At 41.9% G+C, this 22,165-nt stretch overlaps 1 protein-coding gene across 1 annotated transcript in view; it reads right to left on the bottom strand.

Annotated features, from left to right (window-relative positions):
- ELOVL4 (ELOVL fatty acid elongase 4) overlaps positions 1–20,126 on the bottom strand; it is a 32,021-nt gene extending 11,895 nt beyond the window's left edge. Inside the window, exons 1-2 of the mRNA XM_062488605.1 lie at positions 20,027–20,126; positions 1,299–1,486 (exon numbers count right to left, since the gene is read on the bottom strand). Coding sequence (XP_062344589.1) covers positions 1,299–1,486; positions 20,027–20,126 — 288 coding nt within the window. The remainder of the gene's footprint in view (positions 1–1,298; positions 1,487–20,026) is intronic.
- Between the last annotated feature and the right edge of the window lie 2,039 nt (positions 20,127–22,165).

A 22,165-nucleotide genomic window follows, 5' to 3' on the forward strand; every position in this document is an offset into this window, starting at 1 on the left:
GACTTGGAAATGCTACAAACACATATCCTATAAGGAACATAGGTCTGAAAATCATTTGACTGCAAATTTGGTATAATGCAGCTTATGGATAAAGCAAACAAGTTTAAAAGAATATGTGTAAAAGACAGGCATGGCAGTAACACTCCAGAAATAATTTCAGGAGTTTCCGTTTTAGCCTGCCAAGATGACTGGATTTAATCTCTTCCTTCAACTATGCTTTCATGTCAGCATTAAATTCTTCTGTACCTGACACGCTTTATTATTTAGTTGAATAGTCCAAGTAAACAACTTAGACAAAATGATGACCAAGGTGTGATGGCAAAAATTTTACTAAACCATGTCTTAAAGAGAGGCTGCAATCATTTTACAATTAAGGATTTTGTGCTAGGAGCTCTGGGAAAGGGTCAAAATGCAGATTATCATCAGATTTACCATATTTTTCTGGCAAAAGTACAGAACAGACCAGGCAGTTCTGCAATGCTGTAATTTTAACTGCTCCGTTCACTTGTTTACTTCTGGAACGAGATTTTGCAAATCTATGATCAGAGGTCTTCCAGGAAGACAGCTCCTGATCCACAGGAGCAGTCACAGCAACATAAACTTAGCATCGGCCATGTTCTGTCCAGCTATCCTTGAATAATAATTACCAAACTGTCAAGTAATCCCAGTTAGCTACTGCTACACAGCTGATCCACTGCAGTATTCCTATTCATTTCCAAAAAATCCAACAAACAAAGAATGCAGGAACACTGAAATTTATTACAAGTGACACACTCAGAACATTGCAAACCAAATATTAGAAGTCTGTATCTTTTTATTTTTATTTAAATATATGGTTCTCTTAATTTTTATTCTTAAAGATGACTTACAGACATACTTTTTCTCACACAGACAGTGGACATCTTAATTTCTAAATATTGTTAACACACTGAAAGTGTAAACAAACAGCTCAATTTCTAACAACATATATTCTGATACCCTTTAGTATTATTAAGATTTTTAAAAAGTATCAGTTACAGGTGTTAAATCTACAGATTTTATTTTTTCCAGTATTTACACTAACATAAATCTAAGACCTTGGAATACCTCAGACACACATTTTCTCTATAGACTCATTTAGTGCAATTATTCTCAAACAGAAACTACCTATTTATAGAAATACCTCAAAGGCAAATTCATCTTTAGAAGTCTGTGCAAAACATTCACTCTCAACAGACATCAACAGTATGCAACACCATTTTCATTCTGACATCCTCAAACCTCAATAAGAATTCCCTCTTGCGAGAGGGCATACACACCTCTTTGAAAATGAAGAAGTTGAGCAGAACCATTCCAAAGTTGTAAACAACCAACAGGAAGCGTAACTGGAAGGGCTCTCTTGTCTTCATCCATTTGGGGCCCAGCCAGACAGTGAGGAGATAAATAGTGCTTATAGTCAGTGTTGGAAATGGAGACTGCATCAAGGGCCAGTCATCAACACGTTTGTCTGCGGGAGTGAAGCAAACAGAAGTCAGCAAGGGCTGAATAAAATATATTCCATCATCACTTAAAGCATTGAATTTGTTAAGAATTATTTTCTCCTGGAATAGCTGCATCAGATAGCAGAAACACAATGCACTCATTCTTTCTAGGAAGGTTAAAGAAAATAGTTTTTAAAAACACCCCACCATATCACATTACCACACAGAGAGACTCATTATGTCACTCAAGCTCTGTTGTCTGGTTCTACAGTCCAAAACAATAAAGCAAACAGAATCACATGAACCCAAACACAAATCAACCCACTAATCCCCCCAGATGAATTTTGCTTATGATGAATAGTGACTGCAGTGACAGTACAACCAAATATTCAACACTACTGCAAATGAAAGATACACAAATCTGGCAAAATACTTATAAAACCAGTAGCTTTTATTAGTTTAAAGTTAGGCACTAGAAAGTCTCCTATCTCCTATTTTATATGGTTGTATGACGATAACATTTGCTATTTGATGTAGGTCAGTCTCACATTTCAGACAGAATACTAACAGTGTTACCAGAAAACAACCAAATAAAAGAGTTCTAAAGGGATGGTTCTAGTCAGTCTGTGCTGCCATATGGAAAACAAAGGTTTTATTTACAGTCCCCTTCAGTCACTCACAGGATCCAGTTACATTACATGTATTTCAGGGCTGAGAATATGCCACACATTTCAGAGCTGAGAATATGCCATATTAAGTTCTGGATCAGTATGAAAAAAAGCAGTCTTAGCCTGATGAACCAGTGACATCTAGGATTAGAAGACAGCTCTGCTAGAAGATGGAAGCAAGACTTCCCTGACACCTCCTTACTTAGTGACAGTGTTGTCCCACATATCACATTTCCCACCCCCCTGTCCTGAAGGTTAATATCAGGTTGTAGCAAGAGATAAAAGGTAACTACTTTATAACTACCAGAACTTTAGATACTGCACAGCTCTAAGATGCTAACTGGATTATTTTCCAGATGCTTAGCCAGTTACATTTCATAAGAAAATCACATCACAGGGCTCCTTGGAAAGCTCAAACTTCTAAAACAGCTGCCTTCAGTCAAGTGTGGGAAAAACTCACAAATACAGCTATCCAGAGATTTACCTAGAGGACAAGTTATTTTAGAGAACTGTAAGTCAAACACCATGAAAAATCCCTATGCCTTAAATTAATTCCTGAACCCAGGCATACAACCAGCAAGTTAGGAAACCTTTCTTATCAAGAGAATGAGGGAAGTACAGAACAGTGTTGTCATTACTTCTATAATTCTTTCTTGTTTCATTTGTTGTACTTAAGGCCATAAATTAGAACCTGATTTTTAGGAACAAATTTCATGAGGTCTAACTGCTTCTATTATGGCTGTTAATACCAGAAGAGAAAACACAAACTAATGCATGGAAATTTCAAGGACACTGATGCTGCCGGAGTGATGGGATTCCATGTGGCCACAGCCACCAAAAGAAGCCAAGGGCAAGATAGGGCAACGACTACAGGTAAGAGTGTCAAAAAACCAGATAGATCAGCTGTAGAAAAACAGGAAATAAAAGAGGACCCGAAAAGAGAGAAGGGAGTTACCGCTTAACTTTTTGGCAAGCTCCTGAAACCACACATAATACCATTTACCGAAGTTGAAATCACTACTGCATTGCAATTATTACTCTTATACCCTTTACTCTTCAGTTTCTTCTTGCCTTTAGCGATTGCTCAACCAATCTGAATTTAAAACCAAAAGATCTTAAAAAAAACAACCAAACAAAAAAACTCCCTCATCATTATCTACCTGGTACCAAGTAATAGGCAAGGACTCATCTTGAAAACAAGAAGAAAGGTGTGAGTTAAGAGACAGCTCTGGGAATAGACAGTGAGTGACATGCTTTAATCAAATCCAGACCTCCCTTCACTGTAGTGTGCGTAGAATTAAAAGCAGGTGAGGCAAGAGCATAGCTGCTTTACCAGGTTTCTTGCAATAAGCAATATAAAGAGGGAAAAGAGGAAAATACACATTAGAGAATCTGTCTTCTATTTTCTAACACAGTGTTTCATGGTAATCTTACACTCTAAAGTGGCAATACAAAGAAATGTGAACAAGGAAGATTTGAGTTTTAGCCATCAGGTAAATGTTATCACCCAGTGCTGAAAATAGGAAACCAGAACCTATTCCAGATTTCTTTCTGTGTCAGGAGACAAATATTTCTAGACTTCTAGATGGAAGAATGAGGATTCACTAGAGGGTGAAAGACAAAGGGACAACATATTAAAACCCAGCTGCAAGTGGGCTTTGCCTCACACCTCATCATCACTGTAAACAATTCTTCCACCTTGTTTCTACAAATACTATAAATTGAAGAACTTCACTGGAGAAAACCAAGAGATATATTTCATTAACTCTGACAACTACATAAGAGCACCTGAGAAGCTGCCATTACTCTTCCAAACCATGGTGTCAGCCACTTTCCCTCTGCAAAGGGTTACTGGACAGTGAGCCACCACACTTTAGAGAAGTCTTGAAGTGTTCACAGGAAAAATATATGTTACTAATAAAAATCTTGTAACACACTGCCCAGGGAATATAGCATTGCCATTTTGGGGCCTGACCTCTCCTAGGACAAGTAATTACACTTCAAACGCAAAATGCTTCTATGACAGGGAACATGGTAGGCAATTCAGTTCTGGAGTACATCCTGGCCAAAACAGAAGAGTCTATTCTACAAACACCACCTGACGTTTATTTTAAGGCCATCTAGGAGCTTCTGCATACTGTGGCATCAGAAAACATGATACTATTAATCCCAGAACTTTTTCATCACTCCTGGATATGCAAAGTAAGTTGTTGCATTGTAAGTCAACTCCACGTATCATTCTTATAGCACAGAAGGTATTACAAAACCAATTTCCTGGCAAGCCTATTTGTCCGTGTTCTACATAGAAAACCCAGTAAAATGCAGACCCTTGCTCCAAGCTTTTTTTCAGATGCTCTCTTTCAAACCAAGATAAATTCACTATCTTAAGTCATCTGCTCAAGAGACAAACATTCCAAACTACTCCAACACCTTCCTCTGTCCCAGTCCCCAACCTGTTCTAGAAAAAATCAGCATAATTTTGTGTCCTACTTACTAGCTGTTGCTGATGACCACAAAAGATTTCTGCAAATTACAGAGAACTGTGATAGCTTAAGGGGACATATGAGTGCATTAAATCCTGCAGTATTTCACACGGAATAGGGACATTTTTACCTCAAAGACAAAATAAGCTTGAAATAAAAAGGCCAGCTCCCTGAATTAAAAAAAATCCCTCCAACTGCTGTGAAGCAAAAAGACCAATGCCTTTACCTGATTAGAATTGACAGAGATTGACTGAATCTTTCAGGGGATTAATGCATTTGTCTTTCAAATCCGAAGACCCAGATTCTAATTCCATCACAAATAAAATGTCTGCTCTGATGGCACAGCCTGTAGTACAGTGCTCTTCTGGTAAGGTGGGAAAAGTTTTAGAACACTTAGGGTTCCACTTCATAGCAAAAATTAATCCAGCCTAGACTAAGGCATCTGCTAATATGTGCTTGATAGAAAATTACCATTATGTAAGGAAATAGGAGGAAATAAGTATATACACAAGCCTTTCCTGTAATTTTGTGTATATGTATTCTAAAGTTTTGCCTTGCAAAGACAGAAATCAGAAAAACTTATATCTATATATTTATATGTGTGTTTATATATATGTAAGTATATACAGTATTATATATATATAAAAATAATTGAAATTGCCCTGGGGTACCTACCTTTGAAGGATGTAATCCTTTTTTGGGGAAATTAACAAGAAATACACACATAAACCCTTTTGATATCTTCCTTCAAAGCAAGAAGAAAAGCAGGGCCAGTGAAAAGGACTGGCAATGTCCAAAGAGGACATAATTAACCTACAATGAAATATGGTTGGCAAGTGAAGATGAATTTCAGTAAGTAGAGTTGTAGTGATGGTGTTCTAGCATTAAAAAATCACAAGAAACTTTTGAGAAACATACTGTAATTGCTTTAATAAGCAAGCATTTCTGTTAAACATGGTTCAGCATTTCCTTTCTGCTAGAGAAGATTTTAGATGGTTCAATTTCCTGCATTTTACTTAGCCTATAATCAATTTTTTTCTTTCCCTAAGAAGTACAAACTTTACAAAGAAGCAAACAGATGCATAATACAGTCACTTTGACATTCACCTAGAGAAATCCTGAAACAGTACAATGGTGATTATCTCTGCTTTTAAAATGAGTTTTAGAGAAAGTATTACATTACTAAAATACATGATTTTTGTAATTCCCTGTGTTCATGCTGGGTTCAAAATGACTACTTAGAAAATCTTTATTTTTAGTTTAACAACATATGTATTCCTTAGCTATAAGGTCGCTACTCACTAATTTATCTGGAGAGCCTTTCAATGTTATTAATAGCTATTGATACTATTCTCAGCGCAAAGACACTTACAGTGCCAATCCAGCACATCCATCTGTCCGATTACATTTCTAAAGAGACTGCAGAAAGGATGGTGAGCGTTTAAAAGTGGTTCTGTGAGAGCTCTCTGCAGATTACCTTTATTTTAAAAAAAGTACTCTCACAGCCAATCTCAAGTTTAACAAAGATTTCCTTAAACAAGTCAAATTTTAACACCACAATATAAGGAAGGCAAATAAGTATTATCTAATTGTAGTACTGTTCCATGAACCACAGTGTTTTAATTATCTAAAAATTTCCCACATCTTGTTAGTTCCACTACCACTATAATTGAAATAATTACAAAATGGAAGCACATATCATATAAAAAAACAGGTGAGAAACATAGCTTCACACACCTCGAAAAGTTTACAAAGTTTTCACACTAGATTCCTTCAGTGATTTTAGTGCTTTAGTGCTCCACTCCCTCCCCCTTTTCTTTCTGGCTACAGATAAATATATGATATACTTCTCTCCAACATTTTTATTAAAAATACTGGTTCAGTCATGTAAATATTTGCAAGTGAATACAAGATTCACTCTGGCTACACAACCACTGCTGACTGGATCCACTGAAAGTAAACTTGACTATGCTCTTAAACTAAATTGAGTAATGCATCAGAATAATTTAAAAACAGATTTACTGTTAGCAGCTTGTAGAAATTCCAAGAAAAAAGCTCAGTCTTTGACTAACACCTCAGAACACCAATAGCTAAAGCTATAAAATTAGCCTTTAAAATAGTACATGAACTACATGGGCTGCACAGTTTGAGACTGAAGACTGATAATGAAGCAGCATTGCAGAGTGAAAATTGAGAGGCCACATTTTTGATTGTGTGTATAGGATTGAAAATCTACAGAATTAAGAAAATTTCTATTCACTTACTGTTATTTTAATAAAGCTGTTCATACAGCCCCAAATAAATTTTTCTTTTAAGTTGTCATGGCTTGAATTAACTTACCTGCTTGCTATTGATTATTCATTGCACTCTAATCCTCAATTTGTGATATTACAGAATCATTAAAATTGGAAAAGACCTGCAGGATCATCGAGTCCATCCTGTGACTGAACACCACCATGTCAATTAAACACAGCACCTATGTGCCATGTCATTTCTTGATCACCTCCAGGGATGGTGACTCCACCACTTGCTGGGGCAGCCAATGTCTAACCACCCATCCAGTAAACAAATTTTTCCTGATGTCGAACCTGAAGCTCCCCACACACAGCTTGAGGCCATTTCCTCTTGTCCTGTTGCTAATAATCTCTGTTTATAAAGTTTTTTCAAATGAAAAATCCTGTAATAGCAGATTGAAGCTACTGCGTGAACTAAAATGCTAACCCTATAGCCATCCATGTTTCAGGCAAAAGAAAGGTCCATGTCTTCTTAGGAGGGATTTTGTAGACAGATTGCTGCAGGGAAGCAAAATGATTGGGATGAAAAAGAATGGCCAACTTATGCTGTCTTATCTATCATACTTGGTAATGTCTGCAGTCTTCTGGCACTACAGGCATTTCTAAGAAGTTTGACAGGGTCAAAGATACCTGTACCTAACTCAGAAACAATCTAATATCATCTACAAAGCAAAGGCTGTGAAGCTTCCATTAACGCATCTATAAGCTGAGACCTGTCTCAGAAGAATTTCTCATTTTAGCACAAGATATGTCTTTTCAGAGGCAGCAAGCCCAGTAGAACATATAGCAGCTTGCTGGTTAACTGGACCTACTGCATAAAGTTTCCCTCTACAGCCAAAGAAATTAGGATTCAACATTAACTAGTTCATTATAATTTTCTTTCTTAGACCCATCATATGTTTGGGACAAGAACAGGAGACATCAAAATTGTATGGGAAAGCATTGACATTTTAACAAGCCATAAAACATAAAAACTGAGGTGCAAGAATAAGAGTATTCAGCCTCAAGCACAATGAATAATAAGAGCACATGCCCCAAAAATCAAAACAATGAAACCCACATATTTGAAGTTTGCTGTACAAAATCGTGTTGGGGTCAGGAATGAGAGATGCCTGCCCCAAAACCAAGAGGACTACAAGGCAAGACTAAGAGGTCTCACCCATAACGAGTTGTGGCTTTGTTCTGCATTTCAGGGGTTTGTCATTGACTGCTTAGTCTTCTTTAAAGCTGCATCCAGCAACATAAAATCAAAATGCCACACAGCTAAGAGCAACATCTCCTGCAGCTAACAAACACCTGTGTTATGTGCATGTGTTTCACAAACTCCCATTAAAGTAACAGGAAGGCATAATCCCAATTTGCTGTTAAAAGGCCAGGTATTTTTAACTAGCCTTCCTGTTATTCTGACCAGCATTCTAGTCTTCTCAGGACTCCTATCACTCAGTCATTACTACTATATTGTCTTTGTGCCTGTATGCAGAAATTACATGATACACATGTTTCAAGACAAGAATAATAATGGAATTGCTGTGAAGTTCAGGACACGTGACAATTTGCCATCAAGTCTCAGGATTTTCAAGTCCAAAGAGATTACCTTGCTCAAATGATATATGATTTATCTCCTCCATTGATTATGATTACTTGTGAGGACAGTACAAATGCTCTGCTTCAAGGAATAATAAAAGTATAATCCTCACTGAAGCTTACACAAGATTTGCAAGATACAAGCCCTTGAGGCATGAAGCATTCTTCTGGTTGCCAAAACTTTTCCAAACATCACAAATGCAAGATGCATTCCCAGGGCAGTGACATCTGCATGCTTTTTCTTAAATATTATAATTTATGGAGTAAAAAGATGAAAGCAAATAAAACCTCCAACCCTACCAAACAATGTAATTTTATAAACTAGTTGTGGACTTTATAATCCAGTCTATGTCTCTGTATTTCTAAAGCAATAAAAGTACTGTACAAAACACACTTCATGAAGCTTTTCTTCTAATGGAACTTTTATTCAAACTTTTGTGGTTTTTGCTAAAACTATTTTTCAGAGCTCAGGCTGGACATGTCATTACTTTACACAAAAGCACTGGGGTTTGGCACTGTGAAAACAGTTGTAGGGGTATCAGTAAGCAATAATACAAACACAGGATTTATCCACATCCAATGTTGCAATAACAGATTAATCTATTGGCCCTCCCCAAGTTCTATAATGCTGAAGGTGATGATCTTAGGGTACGATGATTTTCTCCATAAACAGAATCATTACTGGATTCCCTCAGTTTAAAAGTAAATTCACTGAAAAATGTGGAAGATCATCAAAATCAGTTCAATAATAACTCTGCAAGGTCTCATCCACTGCAGAGTCTAGTGTTACATACTCAGCATACACAGGACAGTAAATTCAGCAGTCATACATGTCTTGCTAATGTGCTGACACACTGGAAGGACAGTGATGCTTAACTACATAGCAGATGTAAGCCACATACACTTCTGCTCTTGTTACAGTTTTTCAGGGTTCCAGATGAACATTTAGAGAGTTTTAAATGCAGTGCTTATGCATGTATAAAAACCAGCAGTGGCAAGTGAAATCTACCTAAGGATAATACCTGAAAGCTACTGAAGAAAAACTGCAAGAAGCTGCACAGACAGCTCTCTGATAAACTACCTGTTTCTCCTGTTTGCATTATCACAAGGATGCTCCTCATTACTTTGGTTTTACAGAAGGATGAATGAGATGAGAATTTTGTTTTGATTAAAAACTACAAAAGGAGTTACTGAAATGCATTAGCCCTTCAAAGTTCAGAGGCAGAAGTAAATTTACAGCTGTGAGATACATTAGGTCTTCTCTTAGCTTAACACAAATACATCAGTCAAAGCCTCCAAGGAAAAAGAAAACACTAAAACATTTAGAACTTAATTCCTCAACATCCCTTTAACAAGAGCAAAAAATGACAAATCAGGGGTGAGGAATCAAACACACAAAAAAAATAAAAAGAAAGACTAATTTTGAAATGCTGATTTTCAAAATATGAACTAAATGACAAAATGTTCTTAACCCAAAAATTACAGAAAGGGTGACCAGCGTCTGAATCTTTCATTCTCCAAGTACACAGTAGCAAAATCATCAGTTTGGAAGCTACATAATATCCATAATATCCAAACAACTGCTACAACTAAGTCTTTTCACTTCTACAGTTGCATTACCTTCCAGGCCAACACACGGCCCCCAAGCTTCCCTAATAGTTTCTGCAATAAAGGCTCTCAGTCTTGGTAAAAAATTCAGGGAGCACTGAAATGACAGAGCAGAAAAAAAACCCTACCTGTCAAAGCATTTTGAGGTACTCTGCATATGGGTATTTCTATCAGGCACATCTGTTTCTGGTAAACACTAAATATTAAACTGTAGAAAATATGAAGTCTCCTATTTACAGCCCAGCTAGTCAAGTTAACTATTAACTACTTTCTTATTTTCTTTATTCTACCTCAAACCATTTAAAACCAAGGTATTACAATGATATTCCAAGAATCGAAGGACATAAAATCAAGTCAGAGGGGAGATTTCCTGGCTCAACAGAAAAAGTGAAAGACATGGGTTATAAATTCACTTCTTCCAGCAGTATTCCAGGAACATTTAGAAAGCAATAAAACAATTTTTCTTATTGGTCATAATTGGGAAAGGGAATCAAGGAGATAATATCTATAAGCAGATTAAAAAACAAAGAAAATAGAAGAACACCATAGTCAAGTATGTAAACTAAACATAACATATGCAAGAGCTGGAAGATGAACACTTTTTCGATACAGCAGAAAGAGATAAGAGGAATAGGAAAATATGACAGAAATGAACCAAGCAGAACCAAGAGTTCATGATTATGTTGAAACAGAGAGTGAAACTGGAGATGTAGTGGTTTGACCCTGGCTGGAGGTCACCCACCAAAGCTGCTCTATCACTCCCCACTCAGCTGGACAGGGTAGAGAAAATAGAAAAAAAAAGGCTCATGAGTAAAAGGACAGGGAGAAGTCACAAAGAGACATGGACAAAACAGATGTGATTAGGGAAATTACTTGAATTTATTACCAATCAAAATCAGAGTTGTATAATGAGAAGTAGAACAAATCTGAAAAGCACCTTTCTCCCCAACCCCCCCTCCTTCTCAGGCTTAACTTCACTCCTGATTCTCTACCTTCTCCCTGCCAATGGCAATGAGAGACAGGGAATAAGGATTAGAGTCAGTTGTTTCTGATGTTCACATGTTGTTTCTGATACCATTTCTTCCTTTGGAGATTGAGTCTTCCCCCTGCTCCAGCATGGAGTCGCTCCCACAGGAGACAGTCTCCATGAAATTCTCCAGCCTGAGCCTCCTTCTCACAGACTGCAGTTCTTCACAAACTGATCCAGTGTGGGATCCTTCCTGCCAGGAGCCCACTCCAGCACAGGCTTCCCATAGGGTCACAGCCTTTTTATGGCATCCACCTGCTCTGGTGTGAGGCTCCTCCACAGGCTGCAGAAGGATCTCTGGACCTCCACAGGCATCAGGAGCACAGGTACCTCACCATGTGTAGAGATGAATCCCTCTGCAATTAGTCCTGTGACAGCCCCCTGGAATCTCCTTTGAGATAAGAAAAACTACTTGCTTAGAATGACTCCTGTTAGAAAAATGCAAGCTCTTCTTCTTATCTTTTTAGAATATTATTGGTTAGGTTTGATTCTTTATAATTGGTTGTCCCAAACAAAGAAAGACAATGTAGTTGGCCAAAATGTGTTAACCCTGTTTTCCATTGGTTTACTTGTGATCCCCCAAACCCTATAAAAGTACATGTGTGATCCCCCATCTTTGGATTTGTAGCCTGACCCCTTCATGGACGATAATAAAGCCTGTGGAAAAAGTCTGAGCTGCTCTCCTGGTCTTTTTATGCCGGCTGGAAACTACAGGTTTCTGTGAGAAACCATGAAGCTGAGTGCCTGAAAGGCCAGCACTCACAAACCTTGGAACTTTCCCCTGCCCGACAACAACTGGGAAGGGAACACAACAAAAAGTTACAGCCATGGTCTTCCCCATGGGCTGCAGGGGAATCTCTGTTCCAGCACCTGGAGCAACTCCTCACCCTCTTTCCCTGACCTCCAAAGTCTGCAGAGTGGTTTGTCTCACATATTCTCACTCATGTCTTCTCTGGCTGCAATTATTTCTGTGCCATTTTTCTTTTCTTTTTCTTAAGTATATTATTGTAGAATTATAGAATGGCCTGGTTTGGAAAGGGACATTAAAGATCATCCATTTCAAACAACTCTGTCATGAACAGGGATATCTCCCACTAGGTGGGATTGTTTAAAGCCCTATCCAACCTGGCTTTAAACATTCTCAGGGATGGGGCATCCACAGCTTTTCTGGGCAACCTGTTCCAGAATCTCACCACCCTCAGACTAAATATTTTTTTCCTCAAATTTCTAATCTAAACCTCCACTCTTTCAGCTTGAAGCCATTCCTCCATCTTCTCACAATATGCCCTTGTAAAAAGTTTCATTCAATTTTTCTTGTAGGGTCCTTTTAGATACTGGAAGGACACAATTAGGTCACCCCAAAACTTTCTCTTTTCCAGGCTGAACAATTCCAGTTCTCCTAGCCTTTCCTCGTAGGAGAGGTGCTCCATCCCTCTAATCAGCTTGGTGGCCCTGCTCTAGATTTGCTCCAATAGGTCATTGTCCTTTTTGTGCTGGGGACCCCAGAGGTGGAAGCTGTACTCAAGGTAGGGTCTCACAAGAGTGGAGTAGAGGCACAGACTCACCTGCCTCAATCTGCTAGCCATGCTGCTTTTGATGGTGTGATTTTTGTCACAGAGACTTTACTACTGCTACTGACAGGCTCAGTCTTGGCCAGCAGTGGGCCCATCTTGGAATGGGTAGGCATTGGCTGTGTTGGAAGAAGGGGGAAGCTTCTAGCATAGCCCCCCTAGTACCAAAACCTTGTCATGCAAACACAAAATAAGGGAAGTATCCCATGGTGCAAGCAGATAAAATGTCACAGAGAGAGTGAACACTCCAGGACAGGACTTAAAGATCAAACCACTGAAATTATTCAAGTACCTAAAGAAAGAAGTGGAGCTGCAGGCACATAAGCAAAACAAAACCAAGAGCAATTGATGCCCACAGGTGTATCACTATCTTGCATCAAATGTAAGCTAAACTGAGGTAGCTTATTCTCCCTCACCTTCCATGAGAGAAAGGTAATCTAGCTCATACTTATCTTGAGATCCAAGTACACACAAAGGGAGTTAACACAAACCATGTTGCACTCTTCATCTCTAGGCTTGCCTTGCAGCTACTTATTGCTTTGCCTACAAGCTAGGGTGCAGTACTCAAAACCCCAACAGGGCTAACACCTAAGTATTGCCAAGCCTGAGTTTCAGAGCTGCCTTCATTTACATCCTTAAAATTCCACAAGACTTTGAAGTTCATAAACTCAGAAGCACTTGAGTTTGACAACACTGAGCACAGTTGTACCCACTTGTCACCGCACAAGATCCAGTAACTGTGTTCAGCATCTACATCCTCCTAAATGAGGTGTCAGTCAGACAGTCCCACTCAAAGAATCCCTTATGAAGTGCAGTAGTAGCTCCAGCTTGGTTTCCAATACAGCTTGAGAAAGCGAAGCCTTGCCATATATTTACCAGTCAGAGAAGTCCTACCTTACAGATCAAATCTGTCTTTAAAATCACACTGTAAAAACTTCTGTGCTCCAGGAACACTCCACTCATACCAACACCCTTTAAAAGCCAAAGCTGTCATTCTTTTAATGGTCGATTCTTTTTAGATAAATGAACTCTCATTTAGCTCCAGTTTTTCAGGTCATTCAGGCATTCATTCAACCCCACTTGCCTTACCTCAAAAAACTCTTCAGTACACACAACAGCCTCTTCTCCCTTAGCCTTGCATCCTAGCAAATTCTTCCTCTCAAAGTCCTCTCCATAACTATTTGGAGTCTTTTCATCCATTCACCTTTTATCTAAATGCTCTCCTAATCCATCTGAATCAAGTAACTCCAAAAACCTGTCTGGACTGGCAGAGGAAAAAGCGGAGTCTTGCCTCACCCACTCCTCATGACTCCTGATCTACAAGACCTTAAAAGGAACTACATCCTATATTCCCTAAGCTTCCTCTACTACCTGTCCTTATGCAGCCTTTGACACTCTTCCCTGGTTGCACAGGACAGCACAGCATAGCTGCCCTGAATACAACCTCTCCTGGTTGTTCAGATCCATAACCACAGCCCTATGGCTACATGCCTCTTCACCCTGAGCACAGCAGAAATTCACGGTGACAACTACCAACACTCCTGGTCAAGGTACTCCAAGTAGAGACAGCTACCTATGAACAAGAGTTCAGCCACTCTCCTTGATCAATCTACATAACCAGTGGAGTCTCCAGGATGACTACACCTGCTTCATGCCAAGGATATTTCAACAGCTCTATAGTTCTTCACCTCTGGTTGCAGTATGGTGTTCCAGGACCACATACTGATTTACACCTCATGATGCCTCAGCTGAGAAACATGATTTGCTGAGAACTCCACAACAGCAATTCACCACGTGCCAAATTTTAAACATCTAGTCATTTGGCCTTCTGCAGTAGGTACTAATGTCATGTAATCAGCTTGGTTAAATTCTGTATACAGCCATTTCTGGATCTTTTCCAATGAATTCTCCTTTAAGAGGATTCATATCAACTTATTTCCTTCAAAGATTTCAAGACATGCTACCTATACGGTTTTAGAATGAATTTTCAAACATTCAGTTATGTTCTTGTCACTTTGTCTACACATTTCCTTTTCCTTCTGGAACATGCTGATGAGTGTTCAAACAGAAGTTTGTATCACATTCTTACTGGTGCTCTTTGAAGGCATTTTTCCTGTTTCATTTCTTTGCTAGAGCTGAGATTCACATATCATCCCTACAACTTCTTTTCCCTCATTTTAGGAAAGAGAAGTCTTCCACTCATAACTCAGCTTCTCATCCATAGAGTTAATTTTGCTTGGTGCTACTTTCTCATGACCAAGGTCTTGAAGCCCAGTGACCCAAGGTCTCTAAGCAGACATTTCCCCTCCACTAATGTACTTTTCTGAATGATGTTTCCGTTTCCAAAAATGCTTGGTATGCGTTTGGTTCTGATTATGTATTTTTTCTTCTCACTGATAAATCGCCTCCCTTCACTAACTGGAAATTAAATGTCAAATGAATCAAGGAAACTGGGATGCTCCTATTGCTCAGTTTAGTTGACAGCAGTCTCATGTGATCAAGGCATTAACACTCTTTACTTTCATAATACATTTCTCCAAGTGCTGCTTCTGCCACTGGCTTTTTGCTTTGTGTTTCTGCCACAAGACAGCCAGCCTGTTAGACAGCTTTCCCATTTCCAGTGTGTTTCTCCCTGTCTAATCCTCGTGTTTTTAGCCAGTCATGGCCACTGACTGAAAAAACCGTTGCCCTGAGAAGAAAATTGTATCTGCAAGACAAGTATCGTGCCAAATCACCAAATCTGATGCTCAGCTAGCCCTGTGAAAGTTTAGGAACATGTTCTGCTTTGTTTCTGTGAAACAGACTTCACGAACCTTAATCTCACCCTTCATTCTCTTTCCCTATCATCACACTCTATAGCACTTTCACTGGGATTCTACTTGCCTCCAGCTTTGGCACAAATCCTCAGCTACAAGGGACTACTTGCACTCAGAGCATTCTGTTAAGCACTCCAGTGAACTTTTCTCAAGCATAAACACTCAGGATCCTTTGGTTATATTTGGATTCTCCATGGGGGAAGGTACAAGGGAAGAAGAAATGTGTTTTGTTCTGGTTCTGTCCCCTGGACTGAAAAAGAAAATGAGCACGAACTTCCTGAGCAATTTTAAATCAGTCCCAAGATCTCCTAGCAAAATTGTTCACGGCAATCCGTGTTCTCAAGGAAGCAGCTCCACTGGTTCACCTTTTAGGCAAGCAGCTGTAAGTTTCTCATCTTCTCCATCCTCACTGCCTTACACTTCTGACCCAACTGATAAAGGCTACAACTGATGTTGCTACTGAACAAGATGTTACGTTAAAGTGAAAGTTTGCATCTCTCTCCTTTCCTACTGATGGAAAAAGTCTGTAATCTTATTAACTGCAACAGCTGTAAATAGTTGCTGTTCCAAAGCAGTCCCACGTGGCCTGGCATGGCCCTGCCTCCTTTATACTCTTGAGCACCAAGAACAATCATTTTCACCCAAAGTCAGTAAAGCCTTCTATTCCTTAGCTCAGTACATTCAAATTAAGTAGCTCCTCTAAATAAATCTTTTTGTACAGTGTTTCACAAATCTTCTTTTCAAGCCATGGTCTCCTATTCCCGCTCCCCAAATGACAATGGTCTCTTCACCCATGATTTGAGATTTCCACTCTTCTTTCCTGGACTGTGTCCTGAGTTATTAATCTTAATAGTTCTCCTGGACTCAGCCTGGAACCTCCCTTTAAGTCACTTGCTCAGTCATCTAATCATACCCTTAATCCTTCCTGGCAAATCCAACCCCAACCAGCTACTTGAGCTGAGAGAAAGAAAGAAGCCCTGCCCTAGCAATTACATGGAACTGGTCCCATGCCCTTACAGAAATAAGGGCACGGAATTCCTAGATCATATTTCCTGATAGTAACTGTTCCTCTGACCACTTTTTTTTTTTTTCCCTCTTGATGACCACTAAGAGCATATTTTGACCCTTCTGTCTCTTCTTGAAGTCTATGGCTTCCTAAATTATGTCCTTCAGCCTTCTAGGTGAATATATGGTTACAATGGATTTCGGGCATTCATGAAAGGGGTCTGAAAAGCAGTCAAGGAAGGAGAGAAAAAAAAAGTAGTTTTTCAACAAATGAACAAGCAAATGCATTAAGCTAACACTGAAAATGTATTTGATAATTTATATGGGGGAAAAGTCACAGAACACTGCATGTGTCCAGCCAAAATGCAAGACTTAAGAAACCAAAACCACAAACAAATCAGCTTTAGACATCATGCTTAATGCTAAAATAAATTGTAGCATCAACTCAAAATCCATTTAGGCTCATCATATACTTGGTCTTTTTTTGGTTTTTTTTTTTCTCAGAAAAGGTCAGATGTTTTTTAAACAGCACTTTTTAAAAGCAAGGGAGGAAAATTATCAGATCTTTAATGTGCAAAAATAAAGCAGCACAAGACTCAGTGGGATGTTCTGGCACAGTTCTACACAAGTCTCATCACAGGAGTCCAAGGCAGCAGGAGAAAACACCTGCTGGCAGGACAATCCTGCTGAATACAGAGAACAGGGCTAAAGACATGCAGGTGTTGAATAAAAAATGGAAGTGGGAACTGGAGAGAATAAGTGTAGGAGTGGTAGTGGGAATACAATTTCTTCACAATTTGTTGTGTAATTTTGCTGTGTAGTAGTGTTTCAGTATGATTTATTGTGTAATGCTATTGCATAGCATCATTTGTTGAGCAACTTTGCTGCGTGGTATAGCTTTTTATTTAATGATATTGAACATTAAGCAATGGTCTTGCATGCCATAATTTGTGTTTTCTGTTGAGCAACATCACTGTCATAGCTCTTAACACAAAGGTGAATTGCATTAATTCATAACAGTGCTGAATTCACAATTTTAACATATCATAGAATGGTTTGGGTTCGAAGGGACCCTAAAGGGACCTACTTCCAACTACCCTGCCATGGCCAGAGACACCTCCCACTAGAATTTCAGAGCCCCATCCAACTGGACCTTGAACAATTCCAGGGATGGGGCATCCATAAGTTCTCTAGGCAACGTGTTCCTGTGCCTTATCACCCTTGCAGGAGAGATTTTTTTCCTAATATCTTATCTAAACCTACTCTGTTTCAGTCTGAAGTCATTACCTTGCCCTATCACTACATGCCCTTGTAAAAGGTCCCTCTCCTGCTCTCTTGTCACATCCCCCTTTAGGTACTGGACGGATGCTGTATGCTCTCTCAGAGATGGCAAATGGACACTTATTTTTGTCTGGGCAAAGAAACATGCAAACTGAGCAGGTATTTTTGCAGGACTTGGGGCATTAAAAATTATTTCACTGAACAGCCACACAGCATTGCCTCATGAATAACACTTTCTTATCCTGAGCTACCTTGTAACCACAATGTGGCATATAACAAGTTTCTCCTATCCCTACCTGACTGTAAAAGAACTACAGGAGAACCTTGTTTCACACACTACTGGGTATAAATAAGAAGTGTAATGTATTTTTCATGTGACGTAGGCTCTATCCAAAATAGCCTTGCAGGGACCTGCTGTAATCTAAAATCTGAACAAGAAACTCTCCACAAAATAGGACTGATTATTTCAGTACAATGGAATCCTGCTTTAACAGTAATGCTACCGAACTTAAAGCAGAAATTAAAAATTTTTCATTTGTAAATTGGTAAGGCTTACACATATTTTGGGGGCACTACCTATTGCTGCTTAATATAATATAAAAAGCAGAAGAAAAAAAGTTTGCTCTATGTGTATTATCGCTGTCAGTTACTTAGTGTTACATTCTTTAAATTTACTTGCTTTTTCTTCTTCTCCCCCCCCCCCCCCCCCGATAATTTTTTGCTTACAATGGACTCGGTGTATTGACAGATTTAAATAATATGTCTGAAGTTCAGGATATGTATCAGAACTTACAGAATATTTTTTTTTCAAAGAAATCAAATAATCCATAAGGCTATCAGCTATGTACCCACATCTATTTTTATATCCATCTGAAAATGCTACTGATTGACTAGAATAGCATCTCTTTCATTTGTTACCTACCAGTCCATGAACAATTGTATGTTGCAAGAGTCAGAGAACAAACACTGGTAGATTGCAATGCAGTGCTGCAAGCATTTTGATTTGCTCTCATATTCTGGCAGTTTTTGAAAACAGAAAGAGAAAACTATGCATGCAAGCTAAATTTTTAAAATATTGCAAAACATAGAAGTTACAGAAAGCCAAATTGTAAAAAAAAAATAAAAAATAGCTCCTTCCATCTATAATACAAGATTAATTTATTATCTGACAGATGGCAGAAGGGAGGGGGGTGGAAAAGCAAAGACTGCTGATGCAGTGAGCTTTCCGTCTTTAATGAAGGCCCCACTTTCCCACTTATCGAAACACATCCACAGCTGCATGCACTCCAGTTTTTCTCTGTGTGTTTCAAATAGCTAAACTTCATCGCTGCGTGGACAAGGAAAAAAAGAAGAAAACATCCAGAGGAGCAAGTGATCCTTCTGTCAGCTGCCCGTGGCTACTCACAATAGCAACTGTGAAAGCTGCGACTCCTTTCATTTGTCACACGAGACAGAACCATTCACGCTGACCAATAACGCTTCCAGAGCTACCGGCCACTGCAGCAAGGTACCACCTCATTTGCCGTCCCGGCACTGAGAGCTGCTTTTGCACATTTCTCCATACGTATTCCAAGACCTTTCCTCTTCTTTCAGCATCTGCCACATTGCAGTCGTGGAGTGCCAATACAGGAGAGGAGCACATTGAAAACGGAAAACGGCAGAACTGACCCAAACACATTTAATATAAAGTGAAGAGCTGCTGCACTGGCGCTAACAACCATTTCCTCATTTCTTTTGCTGAACTCCACGCGATGCCGACGCGGGGCTCCCACCTGCCGCCGAAGCCAAAGACCGCCTGAGCTCCGGAACGATTTACCGGAGGGCCTCGCTTACCTCCGACATCAGATCCCCATATGACCACCCCAGGGCACGCCGGGGCTGCAGAGACCCGGAGGAACCACGGCCCTGTGAAGCGGATTTCGCTGCGTCCACCCGTAGGCGCTCGGGGGACGCGCTCACCTTGCCGCGGATCGATGCCCCGCGCACCCCGGGCCGCTACGCGGGATCACGGCAGATAAACGAACGCTGCGCCGAGCACGCCCGGAGGGGCGAGGAGGGCAGGCGGGAGCGGGGGGGTCTGGCCCCCGCCGCGGCCCCATCCCGGGGATCCGGAGCGCGCTCCGCGTCTCCCGGGAGACGGAGCCATTTTGAGCCGCTGCGCATCAGTGGCAGCGGGCGGGGGGCGCCGGGCACGGCGATGGCGGAGCCGCGGCCGCCCTGGCGCGTTACCTCGGATGCTCCAGGTCCAGCGGTAGAACTCGAGGGTGTCGTTCACCACGCTGGACACCAGGCCCATGGCGCTGGGGGGCTCGGCGGCGGCGGCACCCATGGTGAGCAGCAGCAGCAGCGGCGGAGCCGGCAGACCTGTCTCGGCGGGCGCGTCCGTGCCTCTGCGCCGGGGCTGCTGCTGCTGCTGCCCCTTCTACAGCCGGGGATGTGATTTAAATCTCTATCTCTCCGTATCTTCCCTCCAGACTCCGCCTCGCTCCCGTCACCGGCTCCCGTGCCCCGCGGGCAGGGCGGAGGGCGCGGAGGCGGGGGGCGGCGCGGCGGCGGCCGCGGCTCCGCAGCTCCTCGGTGCTGCCGGCTCGGTCGGTGCGCAGCGCCCGGCGCCGTGCGGGGCGGGGGCGTCACGTGGCCGCCGTCCCGCTGCCCGCCGGCGGCGCCCGCGGCGCTCGGCCCCACGGTCCGGCCCGGCCCGGCACGGCACGGCACGGCACGGCACGGCACGGCACGGCACGGCACGGCACGGCACGGCACGGCACGGCCCGGCACGGCACGGCACGGCACAGTCCGGCACGGCCCGGCACGGCACGGCACGGCCCGGCACGGCACGGCACGGCACAGTCCGGCACGGCACGGCACGGCCGCGCAGGCGCCCGGCGGCCCCGGCCCGAGCAGGAGCGGGCGGCGCGGGGACCCCGCTCCTCCTCCTCCCTCGGGATGGCGAGGAGGCGCTTGTTCTCTCAGTCTGGCTTTTTATGTTCAGAGATGATTTATTTTATTTTATTTTTACCAGAAAAGGGAGGGGGTGTGTGTGAAATGAATATTTCAGCCAACTCGTATTTCCTTTCTTTCTTTTATCTTTGTAGCACTTTGGATTTTTCTTCTCTCTTCCCCTCCTGCTACCCCTTGACAGACACGCCGAGCGTCCGGCGTGAGCGTTGCTGGCGTTAACCTCCGTCCGTGCGTTCGTATCGAGGCTCTTCTGCTGCTTCCAGGAGCCTCCGCTAAGATCCCTTCTCCTCCCAGTACGGATAACACCAGCACCCGCAGCGGGACCTCGCTACCTCCCTGCCCCACCACCTGGTGGGACTTCCCTGACCAGCCTTCTCCAGACGCCACCCAGCTGCCCTTCGGCACACCTCCCCTTATCTCCTGGACCAAGGCCTCTATGGTCGCTTCATGGAGCAGAAAGATTCAGCTGCCGGGAGTGTAGCTGGGTGCTGCAGGAGAAGCATCCACTCTGCACCCTGTGTTTCAGTCCCGGCAAACCCTCTGTCTGGTGTGAGGGGCACCAGCTTTGCAGAAGCTTTGCTTCCTATCTCCTCCTTGCCAGCTTGGCTGTCCCACGAACTTGCATAGTGCAGACGGCTTCATGACATCTTCGGGAGCGAGGGGCAGGAGGGGACCTGCTCCACCCAAGCTGCAAGCTTTCCTCCTAGCAGGCAGCAGATCAGATGGTGTCTGCCTCTCCTTCCTCCAGTGCAGCAGCTCCTCTGTCACTTGCTGTCACTCGGTCTTGGTGAGCACAACTCGCACTCCTCCTCCTGGGTGAGTCACCCCCGGCTCAGCTCCCGCACTTCTCTGGCTGCTGCGATCCCAGCCCCATGGACAGGAGAGGTACACTGGCCATCACTAGTTACTCCACTGGAAGCAGAATCACTGCACCAAAACCAGGCAGCTGACAGTAGGGATCACCTTCCCTGGGAAAAGGAAGAGGAGCCATGTCAAGACCTGGAGGCCTCGATGGACAGGGAAGTCCAGCTTATCCCAATGCTGGCTGAAATTTGGAGCAAAGCAAGGTTATTGCATGTGGATGTATGGACAGCTGCTACTTCTCTGACATGAGAAGAATCAATCAAAATTTTTCATTTATTACAGTGACTTGAATTATGCCTTATTTTGATGGTGCTGGTCATGGCAGAAGGTCTGGTGAGAGCTCTGAAATGGATGTGTCACTGGGTAGGGCAAGGTGAACACCAACTTGCTTCTCTAGTTGCAGGCAGTCAGTATAGTGTTAGCTGTGTTTCCTGTGCCTCCAATCGGAGAAACCACTGGAGAGTATTGTTGGACATTTAGGATCTCGGTATGTGGTTAGCATTGTCTAAAGAACAGCTTCAGAACTTTTTGTAACATTATCATTTA

The sequence above is a fragment of the Cinclus cinclus genome, chromosome 3, assembly GCF_963662255.1.
Source record: "Cinclus cinclus chromosome 3, bCinCin1.1, whole genome shotgun sequence".
Classification (NCBI taxonomy): domain Eukaryota; kingdom Metazoa; phylum Chordata; class Aves; order Passeriformes; family Cinclidae; genus Cinclus; species Cinclus cinclus.